Source organism: Brachyistius frenatus, unplaced genomic scaffold (assembly GCF_029030835.1).
Source record: "Brachyistius frenatus isolate BFR_SWC_R1_liver_20210118 unplaced genomic scaffold, ASM2903083v1 Contig_84, whole genome shotgun sequence".
NCBI classification, from domain to species: Eukaryota; Metazoa; Chordata; class Actinopteri; family Embiotocidae; genus Brachyistius; species Brachyistius frenatus.
This window is the reverse complement of record NW_027210683.1, coordinates 117,766-140,564: the sequence shown is the minus strand read 5'-3', so window position 1 is coordinate 140,564 and position 22,799 is coordinate 117,766. Positions and strand designations below refer to the sequence as shown.

Genomic DNA, 22,799 nt, shown 5'->3' with positions numbered 1-22,799 from the left:
ACTAGAAACCAAGAACCATAGAACTAGAAACCACAGAACTAGAAAGTACAGAACTAGAAACCATAGAACTAGAAACCATAGAACTAGAAAGTACAGAACTACAAACCATAGAACTAGAAACCACAGAACTAGAAAGTACAGAACTAGAAACCACAGAACTTAACCATAGAACTAGAAACCATAGAACTAGAAAGTACAGAACTAGAAACCACAGAACTAAACCATAGTACACGAAACCACAGAACTAGAAACCGCAGAACTAAACCATAGAACTAGAAACCATAGAACTAGAAAGTACAGAACTAGAAACCTGGTCATTACTAGAAAGTACAGAACTACAAACCATAGAACTAAACCACAGAACTAAACCATAGAACTAGAAACCATAGAACTAGAAACCACAGAACTAGAAAGTACAGAACTAGAAACCACAGAACTAGAAAGTACAGAACTACAAACCATAGAACTAAACCACAGAACTAAACCATAGAACTAGAAACCATAGAACTAGAAACCACAGAACTAGAAACCACAGAACTAAACCATAGAACTAGAAACCACAGAACTAGAAACCGCAGAACTAGAAAGTACAGAACGAGAAACCATAGAACTAGAAAGTACAGAACTAAACCATAGAACTAGAAACCATAGAACTAGAAAGTACAGAACTAGAAACCACAGAACTAGAAAGTACAGAACTAGAAACCATAGAACTAAACACCATAGAACTAGAAACCACAGAACTAGAAACCACAGAACTAAACCATAGAACTAGAATCCATATAACTAGAAACCACAGAACGAGAAACTACAGAAGTAGAAACCATAGAACTAGAAACCACAGAACTAAACCATAGAACTAGAAACCATAGAACTAGAAACCACAGAACTAGAAACCACAGAACTAAACCATAGAACTAGAAACCATAGAACTAGAAAGTACAGAACTAGAAACCACAGAACTAGAAAGTACAGAACTAGAAGCCATAGACCTAGAAACCACAGAACTAAATCATAGAACTAGAAACCATAGAACTAGAAAGTACAGAACTAGAAGCCATAGAACTAGAAACTACAGAAGTAGAAACCATAGAACTAGAAACTACAGAACTAGAAACCATAGAACTAGAAACCACAGAACTTGAAACCACAGAACTAGAAACTACAGAAGTAGAAACCATAGAACTAGAAACCACAGAATTAGAAACCACAGAACTAGAAGCCATAGAACTGGAAACCACAGAACTAGAAACCATAGAACTAGAAACTACAGAACTAGAAACCATAGAACTAGAAACTACAGAACTAGAAACCACAGAACTAGAAACTATAGAACTAGAAACTACAGAACTACAAACCATAGAACCAGAAATAATAGAACCAGAAACTACAGAACTAGAAGCCATAGACCTAGAAACCACAGAACTAAACCATAGAACTAGAAACCATAGAACTAGAAAGTACAGAACTAGAAGCTATAGAACTAGAAACCACAGAACTAGAAACTACAGAAGTAGAAACCATAGAACTAGAAACTACAGAACTACAAACCATAGAACCAGAAATAATAGAACCAGAAACTACAGAACTAGAAGCCATAGACCTAGAAACCACAGAACTAAACCATAGAACTAGAAACCATAGAACTAGAAAGTACAGAACTAGAAGCTATAGAACTAGAAACCACAGAACTAGAAACTACAGAAGTAGAAACCATAGAACTAGAAACTACAGAACTACAAACCATAGAACCAGAAACTACAGAACTAGAAACTACAGAACTAGAAGCCATAGAACGAGAAACCATAGAACTAGAAACCACAGAACTAGAAACCATAGAACCAGAAACCATAGAACTAGAAACCACAGAACTATAAGCCATAGAACTAGAAACTACAGAACTACAAACCATAGAACCAGAAACAATGGAACCAGAAACTACAGAACTAGAAACTACAGAACTAGAAACCATAGAACTAGAAACCATAGAACTAGAAACTACAGAACTAGAAACCATAGAACCAGAAACCATAGAACCTGAAACCATTAGAACCATAAACCATAGAACTTGAAACTACAGAACTACAAACCATAGAACCAGAAACAATGGAACCAGAAACTACAGAACTAGAAACTACAGAACTAGAAACCATAGAACTAGAAACCATAGAACTAGAAACTACAGAACTAGAAACCATAGAACCAGAAACCATAGAACCTGAAACCATTAGAACCATAAACCATAGAACTGGAAACTACAGAACTAGAAACCATAGAACCAGAAACCATAGAACTAGAAACTACAGAACTAGAAACCACAGAACTCTGACGCCTCAGAAGGAGAAGCGAGAGACGCAACTTCCTGCAGGAGACTTCCTGCTGAGCAGCTTCCTCTTCATCACCAACTCGTTTTATCCTGATGTTTATCAAATACTTAACATTTCTCACTGAATGTATAATCGCTGTCCCACGTCCTCCACGTCATCCCTTTCATCCACGTCCTCCAAGTCCTCCACGTCCTCCCTTTCATCCACGTCCTCCAAGTCCTCCATGTCCTCCACGTCCCCCACGTACTCCATGTCCTCCACGTCTGCCACGTCCTCCCTTTCATCCACGTCCTACATGTCCTCCAAGTCCTCCACGTCCTCCATGTCCTCCACGTCCTCCATGTCCCCCACGTACTCCATGTCCTCCACGTCCGCCACGTCCGCCACGTCCTCCCTTTCATCCACGTCCTCCAAGTCCTCCACGTCCTCCCTTTCATCCACGTCCTCCAAGTCCTCCACGTCCCCCACGTACTCCATGTCTTCCACGTCTGCCACGTCCTCCCTTTCATCCACGTCTTACATGTCCTCCACGTCCTCCATGTCCCCCACGTACTCCATGTCCTCCACGTCCGCCACGTCCTCCCTTTCATCCACGTCCTCCAAGTCCTCCACGTCCTCCCTTTCATCCACGTCCTACATGTCCTCCATGTCCCCCACGTACTCCATGTCCTCCACGTCCGCCACGTCCTCCCTTTCATCCACGTCCTACATGTCCTCCACGTCCTCCCACACCGGCTCCTCTCCCCTCCGGTTCGTTGGGATCTCGTCCCTCTCAGCTTCTCTGTAAAAACATCCTCCATGAATTTAGTTCAATCAACTAAACTTTCTTCATTAATTAAATTTCATGTTGCACTTTTTTTTTTATTCAAATTTAAAAAAAAAACATTTTCAGCTCGCTTGAGAACTTAAATATATTATTGATAATTTTTGGAAAAAGCTGCCAGAACAATCATAAAAACCTGATTATTACATTGTTTCTCAGCTCTGTATGAAATTAGAAGTTTTTACTTGTTGTTTTATATTTAATAAAAGTATTTAACCTTTTATTACAGCTGAGTGAATCGTGCAGATTAAAACTGATTTTAACAAATCTGTTTCCTATAAAATAAAAGGCGTATTTATTTTAAACATGTTGGAGCTTTAATGAATAAACACAACAAGCAGAGATGATGATGATGATGATGATGATGATGATGATGATGATGATGATCATGTGACAGAACATGACCCCCCCCCCTCCTATGTAGTGACTCTGCGTCTATATTTATCCTGCAGGCCTCCTCTCCCTCCTTCACACCTACTCGACATAAACGAGGCGGCCGAGAGACGACGAGCAGGATGGAGGTAAAACTTTTCTTTCTGCTCTTGTTTGTGAGAAACCAAACGAACGGACGAGTAAACAGATCGATGAAGACGATCCTTCACGCTCACGCTTTTATTTTGGCGTCCAAATATTTCTTCATGCAACGACAGATATGAAGCTGCGTGTTCGGTGAGCAGCGAACACAGGAAACCAAACTCTGCACCCGATTTCATCAACACGCTCACGGAGGAGTTTTTCATTACAGCGACATTTGTACATCGATAAAGTTTCGTTCAGTCCGTCTATTTATCTCTTTGCCATCATCAGTTCTTCACAAACTTTTTTCATTTTGAATAACTTCTGTTAAACACCTGAACTTCTCTTCTTGGTAAAGATTTCAGAAAAAATGCACCAAACATCCGGCGAGTTTAAAGCTCAGCGCCGGTTCGACATTTCAGGTTCAATTTCTTCCTTTTTTTGAACGTCTGTGTAGAAAACATCCAGTGCAGGTCTGCTGCTGTCCGTTCACGGCGTTCCTCAGCTCAGTCTTCTGCCTACAATCACTCTCCGCTTAAAAGCTACTTTAAACATCCGTTTGTATGCAGACGACGCTCAGATTTATCTCTGAATGTCAGCTGGTGAAAATAAGAACCTGCCTCGCAGATGTTACTACAGCGTTTCCAATAAAGTTGGGACTGCAAATAAAAGGTTTCCAGAGTGTTGTTAAAAGAGGTGATGCAGCTCAGTGGTGAACATGATCCTGGAACAACTTATAGAGACGTGTTGCTGCATCAGATTCAACATGAGAAGATATTATTTTATAAAACAATAAAATTTCTCATTTACATTTACAATTTTCATCCTTTGAGGCTCCAAAATTTAACATCCTGCAAAATTAGCACTGTTATTGTTTTTGGTCGTTTCAGGGCTTTCATCCAGAGGACAGATGGTAGCATTAGCAGTAGCATTAGCATTAGCAGTAGCATTAGCAGTAGCAGTAGCAGTAGCATTAGCAGTAGCATTAGCAGTAGCAGTAGCAGTGGGTACATGTAGCTGGATTTTCACTTGAGTAGAATTACGGCGCTTCGATGCAGCCATGTTACCTCGCTGCTCGCCGTCAGTTACCGTGAGCCTGAGCAGACACGGCTGAAGGTGAAGGTGAACCCACGCACACATGTGGCCACAGCCAGCAGGTGTTTCTACATCACACTGCATCCGAACACACCTCAACCTCTCTGGGGAGTCACAGCTACTAGAGCACAGACTTCTTTTAATATCTCCAAGGTGATTTACATTGACATCATACATTCTCCAGCCCCTTTACTCACAGTACATTAACCATCACAGGAAATGTCTAACCTAACCCTAACCCTAAATCTGACCTTAAATCTAAACCTGATTCTGACCCTAAAACCAGATCAGAACCCTCAAACAGCAGAGTAGACCCTTGAGGACGTCACATGTCCTCGTGGGTTGGTGTGTATTCAGGTTTAAGTCCCCACTGGGATTAAAAACATGTACACACACACACACACACACTCAGAAAGAGGAAGTGGTTTAACGGTTGTTATTTTTTTCATTTTCAACTTCACTTTATAGGTTGACTGCTCACTGCGGAAAGACTGAGCAATACTCTGTGTGTGTGTGTGTGTGTGTGTGTGTGTGTGTGTGTGTGTGTGTGTGTGTGTGTGTGTGTGTGTGTGTGTGTGTGTGTGTGTGTGTGTGTGTGTGTGTGTGTGTGTGTGTGTGTGTGTGTGTGTGTGTGTGTGTGTGTGTGTGTGTGTGTGTGTCTTGTGTGTGTGTGTGTGTGTGTGTGTTCTCTCCAGGCGGCCCCACGTGTTGAATGTGTGTGTGTGTGTGTGTGTGTGTGTGTGTGTGTGTGTGTGTGTGTGTGTGTGTGTGTGTGTGTGTGTGTGTGTGTGTGTGTGTGTGTGTGTGTGTGTGTGTGTGTGTGTGTGTGTGTGTGTGTACGTGTGTTTCTATAGTTGTGTGGACTAATAAAGACCATATTTATGAGGACAAACACACGTCAGGATATTTAGGCTGGTCGTCACAACTTTAAATTATAATTTGAGGGATAAGATCATGATGATGTCCTCACAAATATATAGAGACACAACGATGTGTGTGTGAGTGTTTGTGTTGAACATTTCTCTTTGTGAGGACCGGTGTGAGTTTAAAGACATTGTGAGGACATGTTTTGAGTCTCTTTGTTGTTGTTTTGTCTCTTTGTTGTTGTTTTTTATGTTCATTTGTAGTTGTTTTGTGTCTTTTTGTTGTTGTTTTGTCTCTTTGTTGTTGTTTCTCTCCTTTTGTTGTTTTTTGTGTCTCTTTTGTTGTTGTTTCTGTCTATTAGTTGTTGTTTTGTCTCTTTGTTGTTGTTTAATGTTTATTTGTTGTTGTTTTGTCTCTTTGTTGTTGTTTCTGTCTATTAGTTGTTGTTTTGTGTCTCTTTGTTGTTGTTTAATGTTTATTTGTAGTTGTTTCGTGTCTATTTGTTGTTTCTGTCTTTTTGTTGTGGTTTTGTGTCTATTTGCTGTTGTTTTGTGTCTCTTAGTGCTATGTACTATGTAAAGCTCCCTGAGATGACCTTTTAATTTGGCGCTCAATACATAAAACTTTACTGAACTGAATTTAATGCTGAACAGTTCCAGCTGAGCGACAACGCAGTGATCGTTCAGCTTCACGGCTGAAACACCTGACGTGTCATCGTTGACGTTCACCTTGTTGTCGTGCCTTCCCTCAGGAGGAGGTGCAGGCCCGGCGCTCTGTGGCTGAACTCGCAGGAAGATTCAAAGGCTCGGCTCCTCCACACAACGCTGCCGTTACTGAAACGGTGAGTTGGACGCCTGGTAAATCAGAGCCTGTACATATAGTGTACTGCAGCAGAGAATACACAGGTCCTCCTACAACAGGTCACATCTGCAGGTACAAAGCTCAGCGGAGGAGGTGTCGGTGGGCTCTCAAACTCAGGGCCGTAACCATGGCATCGACAATCGGGGGTCCAAATGACATTGCCACAAAACAAAATAGTCATACTTCTTTAATGTCATCCAAAAACGTGAAAAAAAAAAAGTCATACTATCGACGACATGCTATAGTGTGACTTTTTTTTTTAATCATATTTTAGACGACATGCTATAGCATATTATATTATATTATATTATATTATATTATATTATATTATATTATATTATATTATATTATATTATATTCAATAATAAAGCAGCTTAAGACCATAATATTTACTCTATTAATGTCTTGTTTCTTTTTCTTGTTTATCAGGACAAACCGGTCAGACGACGACCACCTCGAACGTTACAGCTCCCCAAACCTCACGGAGACGACCTGGTGAGAGACCGACACCAGGAACCAAAGCCAAACACGTACAATCCAAAACAGAGATGACCAATGACTGTGTGTGTGTGTGTGTGTGTGTGTGTGTGTGTGTGTGTGTGTGTGTGTGTGTGTGTGTGTGTGTGTGTGTGTGTGTGTGTGTGTGTGTGTGTGTGTGTGTGTGTGCCTCCACCAGGTCTTACCTCACCTCTACCTGCCAAAACCAAGAGGAACTCTGCTCTGATCGAGAAGCTCCAGGTGAGTCCAGGTTCTCTCTGCTGCCCCCTGCTGGGCGAGGATAGGCAGCTTCACAGTGACATCACTGTGACATCACTCTCCCTCTGTGCAGGCCAACCTCGCTCTCTCGCCCTCCACTCCCTCTCCGAAGAGCCCTGGCTTCAGGCTGTTGCCTCCCGCCTTCACCCTGCCCTCCCCCGGCTCCGCCCCGGCTACCACGGTAACCAGCCCGACCTCGGCGACACCCACTGGCCCCGTCACCGCATCTCCGTTGACCGAAGAGGAGGGCCCCGCCTGCTTTGAAGCCCCTCCCACTGTGGCTGAGGGATCCATCCTGTCGAGCATCAACAAGGTCAGTCGCAGATTTGATTTCATCTGTTATCAGCGAGCAGAAAAGCATGCTGGGAAGGAGAGTTTCTGCTTCACGTGCAGAATTATCAATACTAATATTGGCCCAACAAAAACAAGTATTACTGATATCACCATGACAACAACATTCACAGGAATGACAATAACAACGTGTTAATCATGTTATTCTCTAACCGGTCTGTCTCTGCTCCCATTGGTCCAGGGCCGAGCTCGCCACTCCATCCGGCGCCGCCCTCCCTCCCGCCGCCACAGGAAGTCCAGCAGTGGAGACGAGGTCGGCGTCGCCAACGACGACACAGACACACACCTGAGCTCCCCGAGTGAAACAGAAGACAAGACAACAGGAGGAGGAGGAGAAGGAGGAGGAGAAGGAGGAGAGGTCTTTAACAAGGAAGATGAAACAGACGCTTCGACGTCTCTGGAGAAAAGCAAATCACACGAAGAAGAAACAAAGAGCAGCGGCGATGTGAAGGAGGGAGAGAACGGATCGGCGGGAGGAGAGGAGGGAGGAGAAGAGGGAGGAAAGGAGGAGAGAGGAGAGGAGGGAGGAGAAGAGGGAGGAAAGGAGGAGAGAGGAGAGGAGGGAGGAGAGGAGAGAGAGAACGGATCTTCATCGGACCAGAAGGAGAAAACATCTGCAGATAAACAGACACAAGATCCGACTGAAGGAACGACAGAAGAGAGCGAGGTGACGAGTTCAGTTTTAAACCAACAACTATGAGTGTGGATCGATCATTTCAGAAGGTTCCTGAACGCAGCACGGTGATGCACACGGAGGACCAACAACCCTCGTGAGGAAGATTTCAGAGTGTCGTCTCTTCATCAACATCAGTTCCACACATTAACGTGAAACAAAACCTTCAACACGCCTGCTGACAGCCGAGTGTTCCTGAGCCCATGCACTGATTTCCACTACGACTGTTTATAAAGCGGTGAAACCTGACGACCCAAACGGACTTCAAACATCAGTTTTGGTTCTTCTTCATTCAATCTGATTGTAGGTCAAATTTTCTGAGGAACAGGAAATGTTCAACACGCCCGCTAGCAGCAGGGAGGGAAGGACAACGAGGGACAGGTGAAACTAATCAGGGGGCGGGGCCAACAATCATACAAAGGACAGGAAGTGAAACAAAGACAAGACACAAGAGGTGAGTCTTTTCAAAATAAAACAGGAAGCACCAAACCCAGACTGACCTGAAGACTACGAACCAGAACAGAAGCTCAGAAGGTCCCGGTGGAACTCGGTGTTGACAGTCTGACTCTGGGGGACCAATTCATGGTGACACAAAGAAAACCCAGCTGGTGTCTCCTGACCTGACGGGACTTCTTTGGTCTTGGACGGTGAAGCTCCGCCCCTCTTGAAACATGATGTCATCAGAACACTTTGCCGGCATCACTGTGCTGCGTTCAACAGGAACATAAAGAAACACAAAACATGTTTACTGTCAAAGAATATTATGAAACCAGCAAAATTTTAGAAGCTGCTGAGTGAAATTTTCACATTTTATCTGACTGGTTTTGTTTTAGCAAAATATTTCAACAGTTCCTCAAACATTTTATAAATAACAACCTGATCTGTGAAGATGTAGATTATTTCCATCTGAAATCCATTTTTGTTTTGGAGTAAACGTACTTCCTGTTGTTTACGTTGTTTGTGACGTTTGTCCAACAGGAGGCGGAGAGTTCGAGTTCGGCCCGGTGAGGAATCAGACGTCCGGCCGAGCGTTGGCAGCCATGATGAGCCCCTGGAGTTCTGGGAGGGAAACCCTGTGGCAGCGAGGCCTGAAAGAAAAGGCCCGTGGACGCCGAGGACACAAACATTTTTGGACTCTGTCACCGTGACGACGGAGCGAAGAAAGTCAAAAACTCGTGAATGTCCAGGAGCAGCTCGACTGAAGGCTCCCCTCACTGCAGCGCTGCTTCACTTCCTGTTTTAAGAATATAATGTGATTTTTGTTGTTTTTGTTCATAGCTGGGAAATCCTGAAGCTTTTTTTCAAAGATTAATAAAAACAAACACACATTGAGGATTTTACTGTTTGAAAACGCAAAGTGCTTCTGAAAGGAAATTAAATGCATATTTTTACGAAAATAACGTTTCTTTGCTGTTTTATACTCAGTACTTATATTTTATGTTTATGTTTACTTGACTTTAGTAACGACATAAACACGCCAACAACATAAACACGTCAACGACATAAACACGCCATAAACACGCCAACGACATAAACACGTCAACGACAAAAACACGACATAAACACGCCAACGACATAAACACGCCAACGACATAAACACGACATAAACACGACATAAACACGACATAAACACGACATAAACACGCCAACGACATAAACACATCAACGACATAAACACAGCAATGACATAAACACATCAATGACATAAACACATCAACGACATAAACACGACATATACACGTCAACGACATAAACACGTCAACGACATAAACACATCAATGACATAAACACATCAACGACATAAACACATCAACGACATAAACACGTCAACGACATAAACACGTCAATGACATAAACACGCCAACGACATAAACACGCCAACGACATAAACACGCCAACGAACTAAACACGTCAACGACATAAACACGCCAACGACATAAACACACCAATGACATAAACACGTCAACGACATAAACACGCCATAAACACGCCAATGACATAAACACATCAATGACATAAACACATCAATGACATAAACACGTCAACGACATAAACACATCAACGACATAAACACGTCAACGACATAAACACGCCATAAACACGCCAATGACATAAACACATCAATGACAAACACATCAATGACATAAACACATCAATGACATAAACACGTCAATGACATAAACACATCAACGACATAAACACGACATAAACACGCCAACGACATAAACACATCAATGACATAAACACGTCAACGACATAAATACATCAATGACATAAACACATCAATGACATAAACACATCAACGACATAAACACGTCAACGACATAAACACGTCAACGACATAAACACGACATAAACACGCCAACGACATAAACACGCCAACGAACTAAACACATCAACGACATAAACACGCCAACGACATAAACACACCAATGACATAAACACGTCAACGACATAAACACGCCATAAACACGCCAATGACATAAACACGTCAACGACATAAACACACCATAAACACGCCAACGCCACAAACACGCCAACGACAAACATGTCAACGACATAAACACGTCAACGACAAAAACACGCCATAAACACGCCAACGACATAAACACGCCAATGACATAAACACGTCAACGACATAAACACGCCAACGACATAAACACGCCAATGACATAAACACATCAACGACATAAACACGACATAAACATGCCAACTACATAAACATGCCAACTACATAAACACGCCAACGAACTAAACACGTCAACGACATAAACACGTCAACGACATGCAAACGATCTGAAATTGACCACAAACATTATTTAAATCTCGTACTCGTACATTAACTCGTTGCTCGGCGGTCAAAAGGTGAGTCACAGTTCAAATTGTCCTCCTGTCACCATGACGACCGTAGGACTTCCCACAGCTGGCAGTTCTCCACCAGACTCAGGTAATCTGGGGACGGCTACCTGGAAAAGCCCTGGAAGCAGCAGGAGGAGGAGGAGGAGGAGGAAGAGGAGGAGGGGGGGGGCTTTAAATCTGCTCCTGGATAATCTGTTCCATCCTCAGAAACTCTCAGCTTCACGGCCTGAAATAAAGCAGATCAACAAAAGAAAGCTGGAAACTGAACTCTCGCCAGGCTGGGAGCCCCGCGGCATGCTGGGAGAGTCGCTAGCAGCCGAACACCTGCAACCATTGGAGGTCAGATTCAGGACAGGAGTTAGGTTCACTTCCCAGAATGCTTTGTGGTGAAAACCCATCCAATCAGATGGCCTTATATCCCTGCAGGACTGTTTATCTGTGAGCTTCTCCTCACTCCGGTAGTTCTGCTTCGGTTTTATTTTTACAGTGTTTAATTCAATTCAATTTTATTTATATAACCCCAAATCACAACACAGGTTATTTCTCCTCTTTAAGGGAGAAAAACCTCCAACAGAGGGGAGAAAAACTCCCTTTAACAGGAAGAAACCTCTGACAGAACCAGGATCAGAGGTGGGCGGAGCATCTGTTAACAGAACCAGGATCAGAGGGGGGGCGGAGCATCTGTTAAAAGAACCAGGATCAGAGGTGGGCGGAGCATCTGTTAACAGAACCAGACTCAGAGGGGGGCGGAGCATCTGTTAAAAGAACCAGGATCAGAGGGGGGGCGGAGCATCTGTTAAAAGAACCAGGATCAGAGGTGGGCGGAGCATCTGTTAACAGAACCAGGATCAGAGGGGGGCGGAGCATCTGTTAACAGAACCAGGATCAGAGGTGAGCGGAGCATCTGTTAAAAGAACCAGGATCAGAGGGGGGGCGGAGCATCTGTTAAAAGAACCAGGATCAGAGGTGGGCGGAGCATCTGTTAAAAGAACCAGGATCAGAGGGGGGCGGAGCATCTGTTAACAGAACCAGGATCAGAGGTGAGCGGAGCATCTGTTAAAAGAACCAGGATCAGAGGGGGGCGGAGCATCTGTTAACAGAACCAGGATCAGAGGTGGGCGGAGCATCTGTTAAAAGAACCCTGATCAGAGGGGGGCGGAGCATCTGTTAACAGAACCAGGATCAGAGGGGGGCGGAGCATCTGTTAACAGAACCAGGTTCAGAGGGAGGCGGAGCATCTGTTAACAGAACCAGGTTCAGAGGTGGAGAACATCTGCCTCGATCGGTTGGGGTGAGAGGAGAGCAGAGAGAGAAAAGGACAGCATAGAGATAGAAGAGAAGAACTGTTGGTGGAGACGACAAGCACAGAGCAGAGACATGCAGCTCCATGACGGGACATCTGGAAAAGAAAGAACAGAAACTACACGAGCGAAGGAACTGAATGGAGACAACAGATAATAAGAAGAAACTATGGGAGAGAAGAAGATGGTGAGGTATGAGTCAGTTAAAGAGGAGGAGGAAAGAAAAGAAGCTCAGCATGTAACGAGGTCCTCCAGCAGCCTCGGCCTATAACAGCATAACTAAGGGTTGGTTCAGGTCTACCTGAGCCAGCCCTAACTGTAGGCTTTATCAAGAAGGAACGTTTTGAGTCTAATCTTAAAGCTAGAGAGGGTTTCTGACCCTCCAACACAAACTGGGAGCTGGTTCCACAGGGGAGGAGCCTGAAAACTGAAGCTCCGCCTCCATTCTACTTCTGGAAGCTAGGAACCACAATAGCAGAGTGAGTTTACTGTTACTAAAGAAAGCAGCGCGTTAGTATAAAATGTTTCCAGCGAGTCTATTAAAAGCTGTGATTTAAGCAGCTAGCAGGACGAGCTGCTGCCGCTCTGATCTGATTAACCTTCCTGCAGCGGTTCTCTGTAAAGCTGCTGATACTCCGACTGATTTCATGTGTTGGATGATTCTATTTGTTGACACACCTGAACACACCTGTGATGCATGAGCAGCGGCTTGTTTCTGAGGTTACGCAACCACAGTGGAGGTCAGATTAAAATACTCAGTCACTAATAAAACCTTTAATTTAAAGACGTCTAATGAAAAACAGCCACATGATTTGATCTATTTACTTGTTTAAAGGCGTTTTCAGGGCAAAACAGTTTTTTTTAACTGCTTAAACAACAAACTTTAAGTCTTGCGTTTCTTTCTAGAAGCGTTTGAAATGTTGATTTTCCTGCATGTTTCCCTTCGTTAGCAGCTGCAGGGAAAAAAAGCAACATGTTGACTAAAGAAGGAATCCTGATACAATGATCCGGGAATTATGAAGTGCAGAGTCTGTATCAACAGTATAATATCATAACTTAAACAGGGCAAACGGGAGCAGATCAAAACGAGGCTTCCAGTTCATGTCGTGAATCAACGATTCAACAAATTGGAAACTAATTAAAATGTCTCCAGATGTTTGACACTCTGAAGCTCTGAAAAGGTCCAAAGACTCCCTTTGGTCCTCTGAAGGGGGGTGTTAAGGGTTAAACTGGTTTAACTGGATCATCACCGGCAGCTCTAAGCCTGTTAGGAGCGTTATTGACGATGATAGCAGCTGCACGAGGTCAGAGACGAAAGGTCCGAACGTCCACACGAAGACAGAACTGAAGGACAAACAGAGCCTGAACGAACCAGGACAGACCGGCACCGAGGACCTGGTTCTGGGAGGTCCAGACCGGCACCGAGGACCTGGTTCTGGGAGGTCCTGATAGACGTGTTTAAAAAGCAAACATTTATACTATTTATGATATTTTTCTTTCCAGTTAGTTTGAAAATAAAACTTGTAACTTTCATCCTATTTTTTGTTTACTTTGTACATTTTAATGTTTTAATTCCTGTTTTTAGTTGTTTTTAAATGTCCTCTTCTTTTTGCCTGAAGTTTTGATGCTTTGAATGGTTCCATGTGAAACTCTTTGAGTTGCCTTGTTGTTGAACAGAAACCGTTCGTCGCCTTTAGAAGTTCACTTTCAGACTTTTTCTTGACATCGGTGAAGTCTTCAGATTGTGTTTCTACCCTGAGTGTTCGGGGAGCCTCCATCTGAACCAGGTCACCTGGGGAAGCTGGTTATATAAGCCTCATGGCCTCCCTGCAGCAGGCCTGATCTCATTAGGGAGTTATTTTCAGCGCTTCCTTGATTCTTCCTCCAGGACCTAAGAGGGTTAGAGAGTCCTGAGCTTCGCTCTGCAGAGTCACTGCAGCCTGGACGAAGGATGGCTGGAGCCTCCTGCTGCTGACGCCCGCTGCCTCGGACACAACATCCTGGTTCTGTCCAATAGAAGAACCACAGACCCTCTTTAACGGACTCTTACTGTGGAGGATCGACAGGCCGGCGGCTCTCCGTCCTCCTCCCTCTTGGTCTCGGGGCTCCCGGTTGGACCGGCGCCATGGGGAACCACGGCTCCAACCTGGACGACATCCTGGCCGAGGACATGCACCACTGGTACAACAAGTTCATGCGCGAGTCTCCGTCGGGCCTCATCACGCTGTTCGAGCTGAAGGCCATCCTCAACCTGAAGGGCATGAACGAGAACGCCAACAGCTACGTGGACCAGGTCTTCTTCACCTTCGACATGGACGGAGTGCGTTCAACACCCACACACACACACACACACACACATCAGTATTGACTGCGTCAGCTGTAAACAAACGTACGAATTATCGGCTCCGTGTTAAAAGGAAAAGTGACTCGTTTCCTCTGTAATCAGCTTGCTGTTGGTGTCTGTTGGAGCTTGAAGGCATCTTGACCCATTTCAGGTCCTCAAAGAGGTTTTCTGGAGGTTTGCAGGTCTTGTGGGGTCGTTGAGACCGATCCAATCCTCTTCGTGAGTCCGTGGCGCCAACAATCGTCATGATATGATTGTGTTTGGGGTCGTTAATCCTCGACTGTCCTGAGTCGTCAGGATCAGGCTGCGATTGGTCGTTTATCCTCCTGGGAACAGATCTGAGGACTGAACTGTCAAACCTTCCCGGGACAAAACGTAGACATTTCTGTCCTCCAAACGATGATGGGCAGCTTTGGATAAAAGCTTAATCTGGTTCTTAACCTGATAATAAATGTAAAGAGTCGTCAGATGATTAACGGGTAAAACCTTCATACATCCGTCTGATGTCGCAAAGTAAAGATATAAAACGTTAAATATGGGGCGAAATAAATGTACGACAGTATTCCACTTTTTTTAAGTCTGAAATGTGGAAGCTTCACACACGTTGAACACGATACACAGAAGATCTACAGAATCAGCACAGTTCAGATCAGGAAGTGACCACGATGAAGATGGACAGTCGGTCCTTCTGTTCATCAGTTATTGCTTTGCGCTCACAAGAACGGGACGTACACAAAGTTTCAGTGACCTCTGACCTCTAAAATTGAATCACCAAGAGAACGTTCGTGCTAAATTTAAAGAAATGTCCTCAATGCGTTCTTGAGATAGAGTCTAATCCTGTTTGACATTTTTTGTGAATTGTTAATTAGTGTTTGAATTCTGGACTTATGGTGAAGTCATAGTGACCTTTGACCTCCAAATTCTAATGAGTTTGTCTGAGTCCAAGAGAACGTTTGCGCCAAATTTTAGGAAAATCCCTCGAGGTGTTGTTGAGATATCATGTCTTCATGAACGGGATGAACAACCTGAAAATCTCACCGGTGCAGATGCATAAAAATAGTTCGTAAACAGGCCGAAATGACGGAGAAACATTCGGACGCCAAATTCGTGCTGATTTTGTTCCGTGACAAAGTTTTTTGTCCGGCTGTGTTTTTTTTCGGCTCATTTTATTGAATCATTTCCTAAAATGTTTCTGCTGTTTGGCTGAAAACTGGAGGATGTTTCAGAGGAAGTGTTCATCATTACAAGGAATTTTCACATTATTACGACATTTTTCATCATTACATGTTAATTAGTTCTATTAAGTTATACCAAGTATTTATCCTGTGATTTGATCTCATTTATAAGAACTTTCCTCTTCATTAATTGTTGCAACAACAAACTTCCTTTTAAAAGAAGAAAAAGCTCCAATGAAGGAGCTTTATTTTGGTAAACTGCTGCAGATCATTTCCTGCTTGTTAAATTTCAGGTTTTAAGAGAAAAAACAAGTAAATATGAGTAAACTGTGAGAAACAGTTTAAAATTAACACTCAAACATTCAGCCTCGTTAGAGACAGGAAACTCCTTTTATGCTTTTATTCTGAAAATGTTTTCTTTTATTTTCTTTAGTTTTGAATCCTGTAAATCACGTTCACGGTGTGTTTACGTCCGTATCGGCTGGTCGTGTCTGAATATTTCGTTTTATAATTTCGTTTCATTTTTGTCTTCTTTTAATAACCTTTAGTAACAGAAATCAATCAGCCAATCGATTTCCACCTGTAAAATAATGATTGTGAGGGGTCGTCGGAAGAATTATAGAGAAACAGCTTCTTACTTCTGTCTGAAGAAAAATTTTAAGATTGGAATTTTGTCCGTTTATTTTCACTCACATCATACATCAAATGTTTTTGTCTAAAATTTCAAATATAACAAGCAGGGAGTTGAGAGCTTCCTCTACATTGAGCACAAAACCTGGTTGGAAATATCCTGTAATTTACAGATGAATATCAGGTCATTTTTAGGAAGTTATGAGGAAAGTTGGCAGGCAATTATCTGAAAAATGAAATCAAACATCGACAATGTGAAAATAACAAAAATAAAACTTTTCAAGTCGACTTCAGGGTTGGAAGTTAAATAAATTGAGCTTCTGCCGGTTTTAAATTACATTTAAAAGTTTTATTTAATAAGATTTAATTTCTGCTTCATGATCAAACCAGAATGGTTTTTCTCAATATTTTTTGACAGTTTGAGATGAAACGACTCGTCGATCATAAAAATATTTGATGGTGTCAGTTTGTAATTTGAGTCTTTTTCCAGTCTCATGTTTAGTTGACTAAATATTTTGGGATTTTTGGACAAAACAAACCAACAAATCATTTATCAAGATTTCTCAATAATGAACAGGATTGTTAACAGCACCTAACAGTAGTCATTAATAACAACATTCATTTGGCCTTTTATATGTTAAATAATTATTTTCTTACTGGTTGTCTGATTTTAAACGTTTTTTGTTTTTAATTTTCCTTGAATGTTTTGTTTTTTTGAAGTAACAGTCGAGCTGATCTTTATTTTATTGAGCATCTACTTAACTACTTCCTGGATTTCAACTTTAATTTACTTCAGAGCCACAGTTCCTTTTCTATGGATGTATACACATCATGTTAAAGCAGTTTGATAAACAGCAGGATGGATCAATAAATACATGTAATTCATGATTTGAAGATTCAAACATAAATTTTAAATAAAGTTTACATTTGTTGAAAAAGTAATTTCCAGCAAGTTTTTGCTAAAAATCATAGAAACATTTTGTAACTCAAGAAAACTTAATTGAGAATTTATGAATTAAATGTAGAATTTTAGTCTCACAGATCATCTGAATTTATAATCTGAGGTTAATATGATGATTAAGTAAACAAACATGTGAAGCCTTCATTGGTAAAATCAACAGAAGCACAAATAGATTTCATTTATATTAAAATCAACATCACAACACTTTAATAATGCAATTAAAAACAAAAGTATTACTATTTTACCTTGAAGGTTAAACGTAAAGTCAAGTTGTTGTTTTCCATAAATCACCTCTGAGAATAATTAAGGATTATAATCTCAGTGGATTTTAAATAAATGGAAATCTGAAAATAAAAATGTGGTCGTGGTGCTGGGAGTCGTAGGTTTGGTTGGTCAGCGTGAACACGGCCGACCGCTCTGCCGTGCCGTCTAATTGGCTCCCAGTGTTAGCATGCAGCTCCCTGCTGTGTTCATGGTCGCTAAAAGGATCCAGAGTTTGACGAAGCTCAGCGACGACGGTCTGAGAGCTCAGGAAGGACATCACAACATCGCCAAGCTGAAACGCTGCTTTCTTAAATGGACTTCCTTCTGTAGAGTTTGTTTACATTGAGACAAGCTGTTATTTATTCTAGTATGTTTACTCATCACGAATGATTAATTAAATCATACAATAAATAAACTTAACTGATATTAAAGCCTGACCTGTTTCCTCTGATAAATAATCAATCAAGTTTTTGGTGTTCTATGACGATGAGACGTCATCGAAGAACTTGTGAAAAATATATCAATTAAATAATTAGTCAAAAAATATAAGAAATTATTAAAACCAACTTGTTGTTATGAAATGTATTTTCATCCATTTTTTTTCATTTCATAATCAACATTTTTATTCGAACAAAATTTTATTATTATTATAAAACAATTTATTAAATTACTTCACAGAAGTTTTTTATTAATATAATTTACATACTTTGTGATTATTTCCTGTAATTTAAAATGATTTATTTATTTTTAAATTCAGCAGTTTTCTGTTTTGATGTGGAGTTTTTACGTTGAATATAAAACACGGTAGATGTTGCGATAAAGCGCGGTCGGCGTTAACGCTGCTCTCCGCCTGCAGGACGGATACATCGACTTCGTGGAGTACATCGCCGCCATCAGCCTGATGCTGAAGGGAGAAATTAACCAGAAGCTCAAGTGGTACTTCAAACTGTTCGACCAGGACGGCAACGGGAAGATCGACAAGGAGGAGCTGGAGACCATCTTCTCGGTAACGTGACATCATCAGTGAGGCTTCACGCAAACAATCAGCCAAACAACAACAACAACAACAACAACTACAGTTTTAGGATTTCCGTGACCTTTTAAAGCAACGACTATTATTTTAAAACGAGACTAAAACCATGTACAATTTGTCAATTAATGTCATTTGTACAGTAGCGACCAGGGGAGGAGCCATGACAAAGAGGCCCCGCCCACATATATGAGGCCACACATCTTGAATTTTACACAGCCCAGCTGCCACCATTTTGACTCGTTGTGGACGCTCACTGATTATTTTCTAGATAAACATGGTCAGCTGTCACATCAGCTACTTTACAGACTCTTAGCGTGTTAGCTGTAACATTAGCATTAACTTGATAATTAAGTTGGCCTTCAGAACGTTAACTTCCACCACCTGCTTCAGGAATCCCCACGAAACAACTGATCATAGAAACAGATTGAGGAAAAATGCAGGCAACCTCAAATTAAGGTGACCTTTTTTTTAGTTTGGCTTATCTGCTAACATGGAGGGGGCGGGGCTTGTGATGTATACTACAACCAGCCACCAGGGGGGCAATAAAAAAAAATTAGCTTCATTTTCGGGAAGCCAACATGTTGTCCATCTTTAAATGGTGCTCTGACAAAAATTTTTTAGTTTTAAACCCTGAAATTAAAACTTAAAAAGTTTAAATGCAAAAAGCTTAGATTCAAATGTAACAGACGGAAACTCAAAACTTTTAACTTAAATTGTATTTATTCTTTTTCATGTAAATTCTGGGTAAAACGTTGAGAAACACGTGAACACACCTGGTGAACCTGTGAAAGGCGTGTTGTCGTCCTGTTTCTGTGATCTAAGATGGACTGTTTGTCTCCCCCTGCAGGCCATCCAGGACATCACGCGGAACAGAGACATCGACCCCGAGGAGATCGTCGCGCTCATATTTGAGAGGATCGACGTGAAAGGAGAAGGTAACGAAGGCGCGGCTGATACATACGTGAATATGTTGACAAACGAAGCATCATCTCATCACCGTTTAGAAGTCATTGTGGGTTCGTTAAAAACGTAGATATGAGGGTGGATCGATGAGTTCAGAAGGTTCCTGAACGCAGCACGGTGATGCACACAGAGGACCAACAACCTTCATGAGGAAGAATTCAGAGTTCAACATCATCACTGAGTTCAACACGATAACGTGACCGTTGGTACGAGAACATGTGACGTCACCATGGAAACCTGAAACTGGAGCAGAGAAACATCAGATTTTGGGGAATCTTCAACACGCTGACAGCCAAATGTTCCTGAGCCCACGCAGTGATTTCCACTACTACTGATTTAAAGCAGTGGAACCTGACAACCCAAACGGATTTCAAATATCGGTTTTCGTTCTGCTTCCTTACATCTTCCTCATGAAGGTTGTTGGTCCTCTGTGTGCATCACTGTGCTGCGTTCAGGAACCCTCTGTTAATGCATCCGGACCGTTTGTTTTTGGACAGCTCCAGATGTTTTGTTCTTCAGGCTCTGAGCTTCAGCTTTAAATAATATAATGAATGGCGTCTCGGCTGTAATCTGAGCCGGTTCAGGTTCAGGTAGAAGAACTGAGGGAGATGAGTTCATGTAGTTACACCTTCTGACCTTTGACCCCTCAGGTGAGCTGACCCTGGAGGAGTTCATTGAGGGAGCCAAAGACCACGAGGACATCATGGACATGCTGAAGAAAATGATGGACCTGACGCCGGTGTTAGTGATCATTGTGGAGGGTCGGACGGGATAAGAGCCGCAGGAAACAACCGGGACCGCAAAGACTGACAGGACCCCCCCCCCTCCTCCCCCCCTCCCCCTCTCCAAACAACAACAACAACAACAACAACAAAGTCCACCTCTGTTCTCCGGAAACTACAAATGAAAATGTGACGGACTGTGATTGGCCGTCTTGAGGCTCCGCCCCTCCTCATCTTCAGATATCAGGTGGAAAAAAGAACTGATTTTCAATGAGATATCTGAAGACTTCACGAAAATCATCTTCAAACGCACAAAAACTTTATTCAGAGTTCAGAGATGTGACGAGGGCTGGGTGTCCCTCCTCACGATGATGTCATTAAACTGCTTCCTGTTTCCACAGCTTCAAATCAAATTCAAAATTTTACCAATTTAAGACTCAAGTTTCAGCATCGAAACCTGAGAACTTTTGTCCAAAAATGTTCAAATACAACGGAAAGTTTTTTTGAGGACTCAGATACTAAACATATTTGAAACTGCAATATTTCTACGTATTTATCAAGTCCAAAGTAAAAAATTTGGTCTCAGAATAATACTTATTTTTATTACTGATCAAATTGAACCTGATTTCATTCAAAAATTTGCCACTTTTAGAATCTGTCCAAATATTATATGAACTTTTGTAAAATGAAACCAGTCTTAAAAGATGTTTATGTTCCTCAAACTCCCTCAAAAAGCACAAGAATAAGAAATGTAAAAGAAAAAACTTGAAATCTGCAGTTTAAATATTTCAGTGTAAAACTTTTACCATCATAGAACTAATGTTGAAAACCACCAGATTAATTTAGAATTCAATGTGTTTTATTCATGATCTAATTCAGACAATTCCCCATTTTAGACAGTATTTTATTTAGATAATAATTTTTTCTAAAAGTCATTTAATGTTTCAGAAATCCAGTAAAATGAAGAAAAAAAACACGTTTACATCCTGAAACTCAGCATCCGAGTCGAGTAACAACAAAATGTTAAACCATTCAACATTTTTCCGGTAATTATCTAAAAGGTGTCTAAAATAAAATGAGTAAAAGTTATTTTAACAGAAGTCTCTGAGACAGTGAACGCCTCACGTTGGACATTTTCTGGGAAAAAATATCGATTTCCTGTCGATCAACTGCTTTGAACTTCAACTTCCTGCCCGACAACATGTTTTAATGTTGAGACGGTTGCTGCTGTCTCTGGGAGCAAAGCATGCTGGGAGATCGTCCTGCAGCGAGCCGCTGATCCTCGTAATGTTGTAAAAGGTTCAGCAGGCCGAGCTGCAACAGAGCAGATTCACAAGTTCCACTCTCAGAACGGACGGCAGCAGGACAGACAGTCACGCTGCGTTCAGGAACCGGCAGCGTTCAGGAACCCTCCGCGTTCAGGAACCCTCCGCGTTCAGGAACCCTCCGCGTTCAGGAACCCGCCGCGTTCAGGAACCCGCCGCGTTCAGGAACCCGCCGCGTTCAGGAACCCGCCGCGTTCAGGAACCCGCCGCGTTCAGGAACCCGCAGCGTTCAGGAACCCGCAGCGTTCAGGAACCCGCTGCGTTCAGGAACCCGCTGCGTTCAGGAACCCGCAGCGCTTCATCAAGACTTTCCATTCCTGTCCTCCAGCACCGGGTGGGGCAGAGCGATGCATTCAAGGACCGTGTAATCCTGCGTCATCAGCTCCTCTGGCTCCGGGCCAGTACGAGGAGTCACTCAGGACAAACCGGGACATCAAACAAATGTCCAACTGAAGAATCAGAGTTCAGCTGTCAGAGATCAAACACTTTGAGTAACGACTTCCAAAACGACCACCGACTCAGATCAAAACGACGCGTTCAAATATTCAGATGAATTATTTTTCTACAGGAAGTGAAGCTTTTTAGATGAGATTCGAGCCTCTAGTGGCCGTCGGTGGAACTGTTCCTTATAGGACTCCATCGTAACTCTCTGGTGGAAACAGTTCAAGTAGTTCAACAGATCCTCTTCTTTGTCGTTCAGCTCTTTAGCTTAGCATGAAGCTAATGGAGCGGCTAGCAGCTGCTAGCGCGGCTCCGTTCTCGTTCATCAACATGTTTGTTTCTGATTTTGTAGTTTTTATGAGGAACGAAACAAAAACAACTCGTCACAGACTAAAAAGGAAAAAGTTACTTCATTCGTTTTAACGGGTTTTAATTTGAAGGAGTTTTAGAAGGAATCAGCCGAGTGGTTCAAACCTTTTTATTTTTATACGACGAGATGATCGACGGAGGCGAGT

The 22,799-nt window shown here is 42.3% G+C and overlaps 2 protein-coding genes across 2 annotated transcripts; both read left to right on the top strand.

The window, feature by feature from the left end:
• The first annotated feature begins 3,605 nt into the window (after positions 1-3,605).
• Positions 3,606-9,666, top strand: dub (duboraya). Its single transcript, XM_069709696.1, has 7 exons — positions 3,606-3,671; positions 6,377-6,466; positions 6,916-6,981; positions 7,153-7,224; positions 7,316-7,555; positions 7,775-8,260; positions 9,245-9,666. The coding sequence occupies exons 1-7, from the start codon at positions 3,666-3,668 to the stop codon at positions 9,272-9,274; spliced, it is 990 nt and encodes a 329-aa protein (XP_069565797.1). The 5' UTR covers positions 3,606-3,665; the 3' UTR covers positions 9,275-9,666.
• Positions 9,667-14,551: 4,885 nt separating this feature from the next.
• On the top strand, positions 14,552-22,296 carry guca1d (guanylate cyclase activator 1d). The gene is made up of 5 exons (XM_069709659.1): positions 14,552-14,746; positions 18,657-18,806; positions 19,681-19,768; positions 20,447-20,557; positions 21,818-22,296. The coding sequence occupies exons 1-5, from the start codon at positions 14,552-14,554 to the stop codon at positions 22,294-22,296; spliced, it is 1,023 nt and encodes a 340-aa protein (XP_069565760.1).
• The last annotated feature ends 503 nt before the right edge of the window (positions 22,297-22,799 follow it).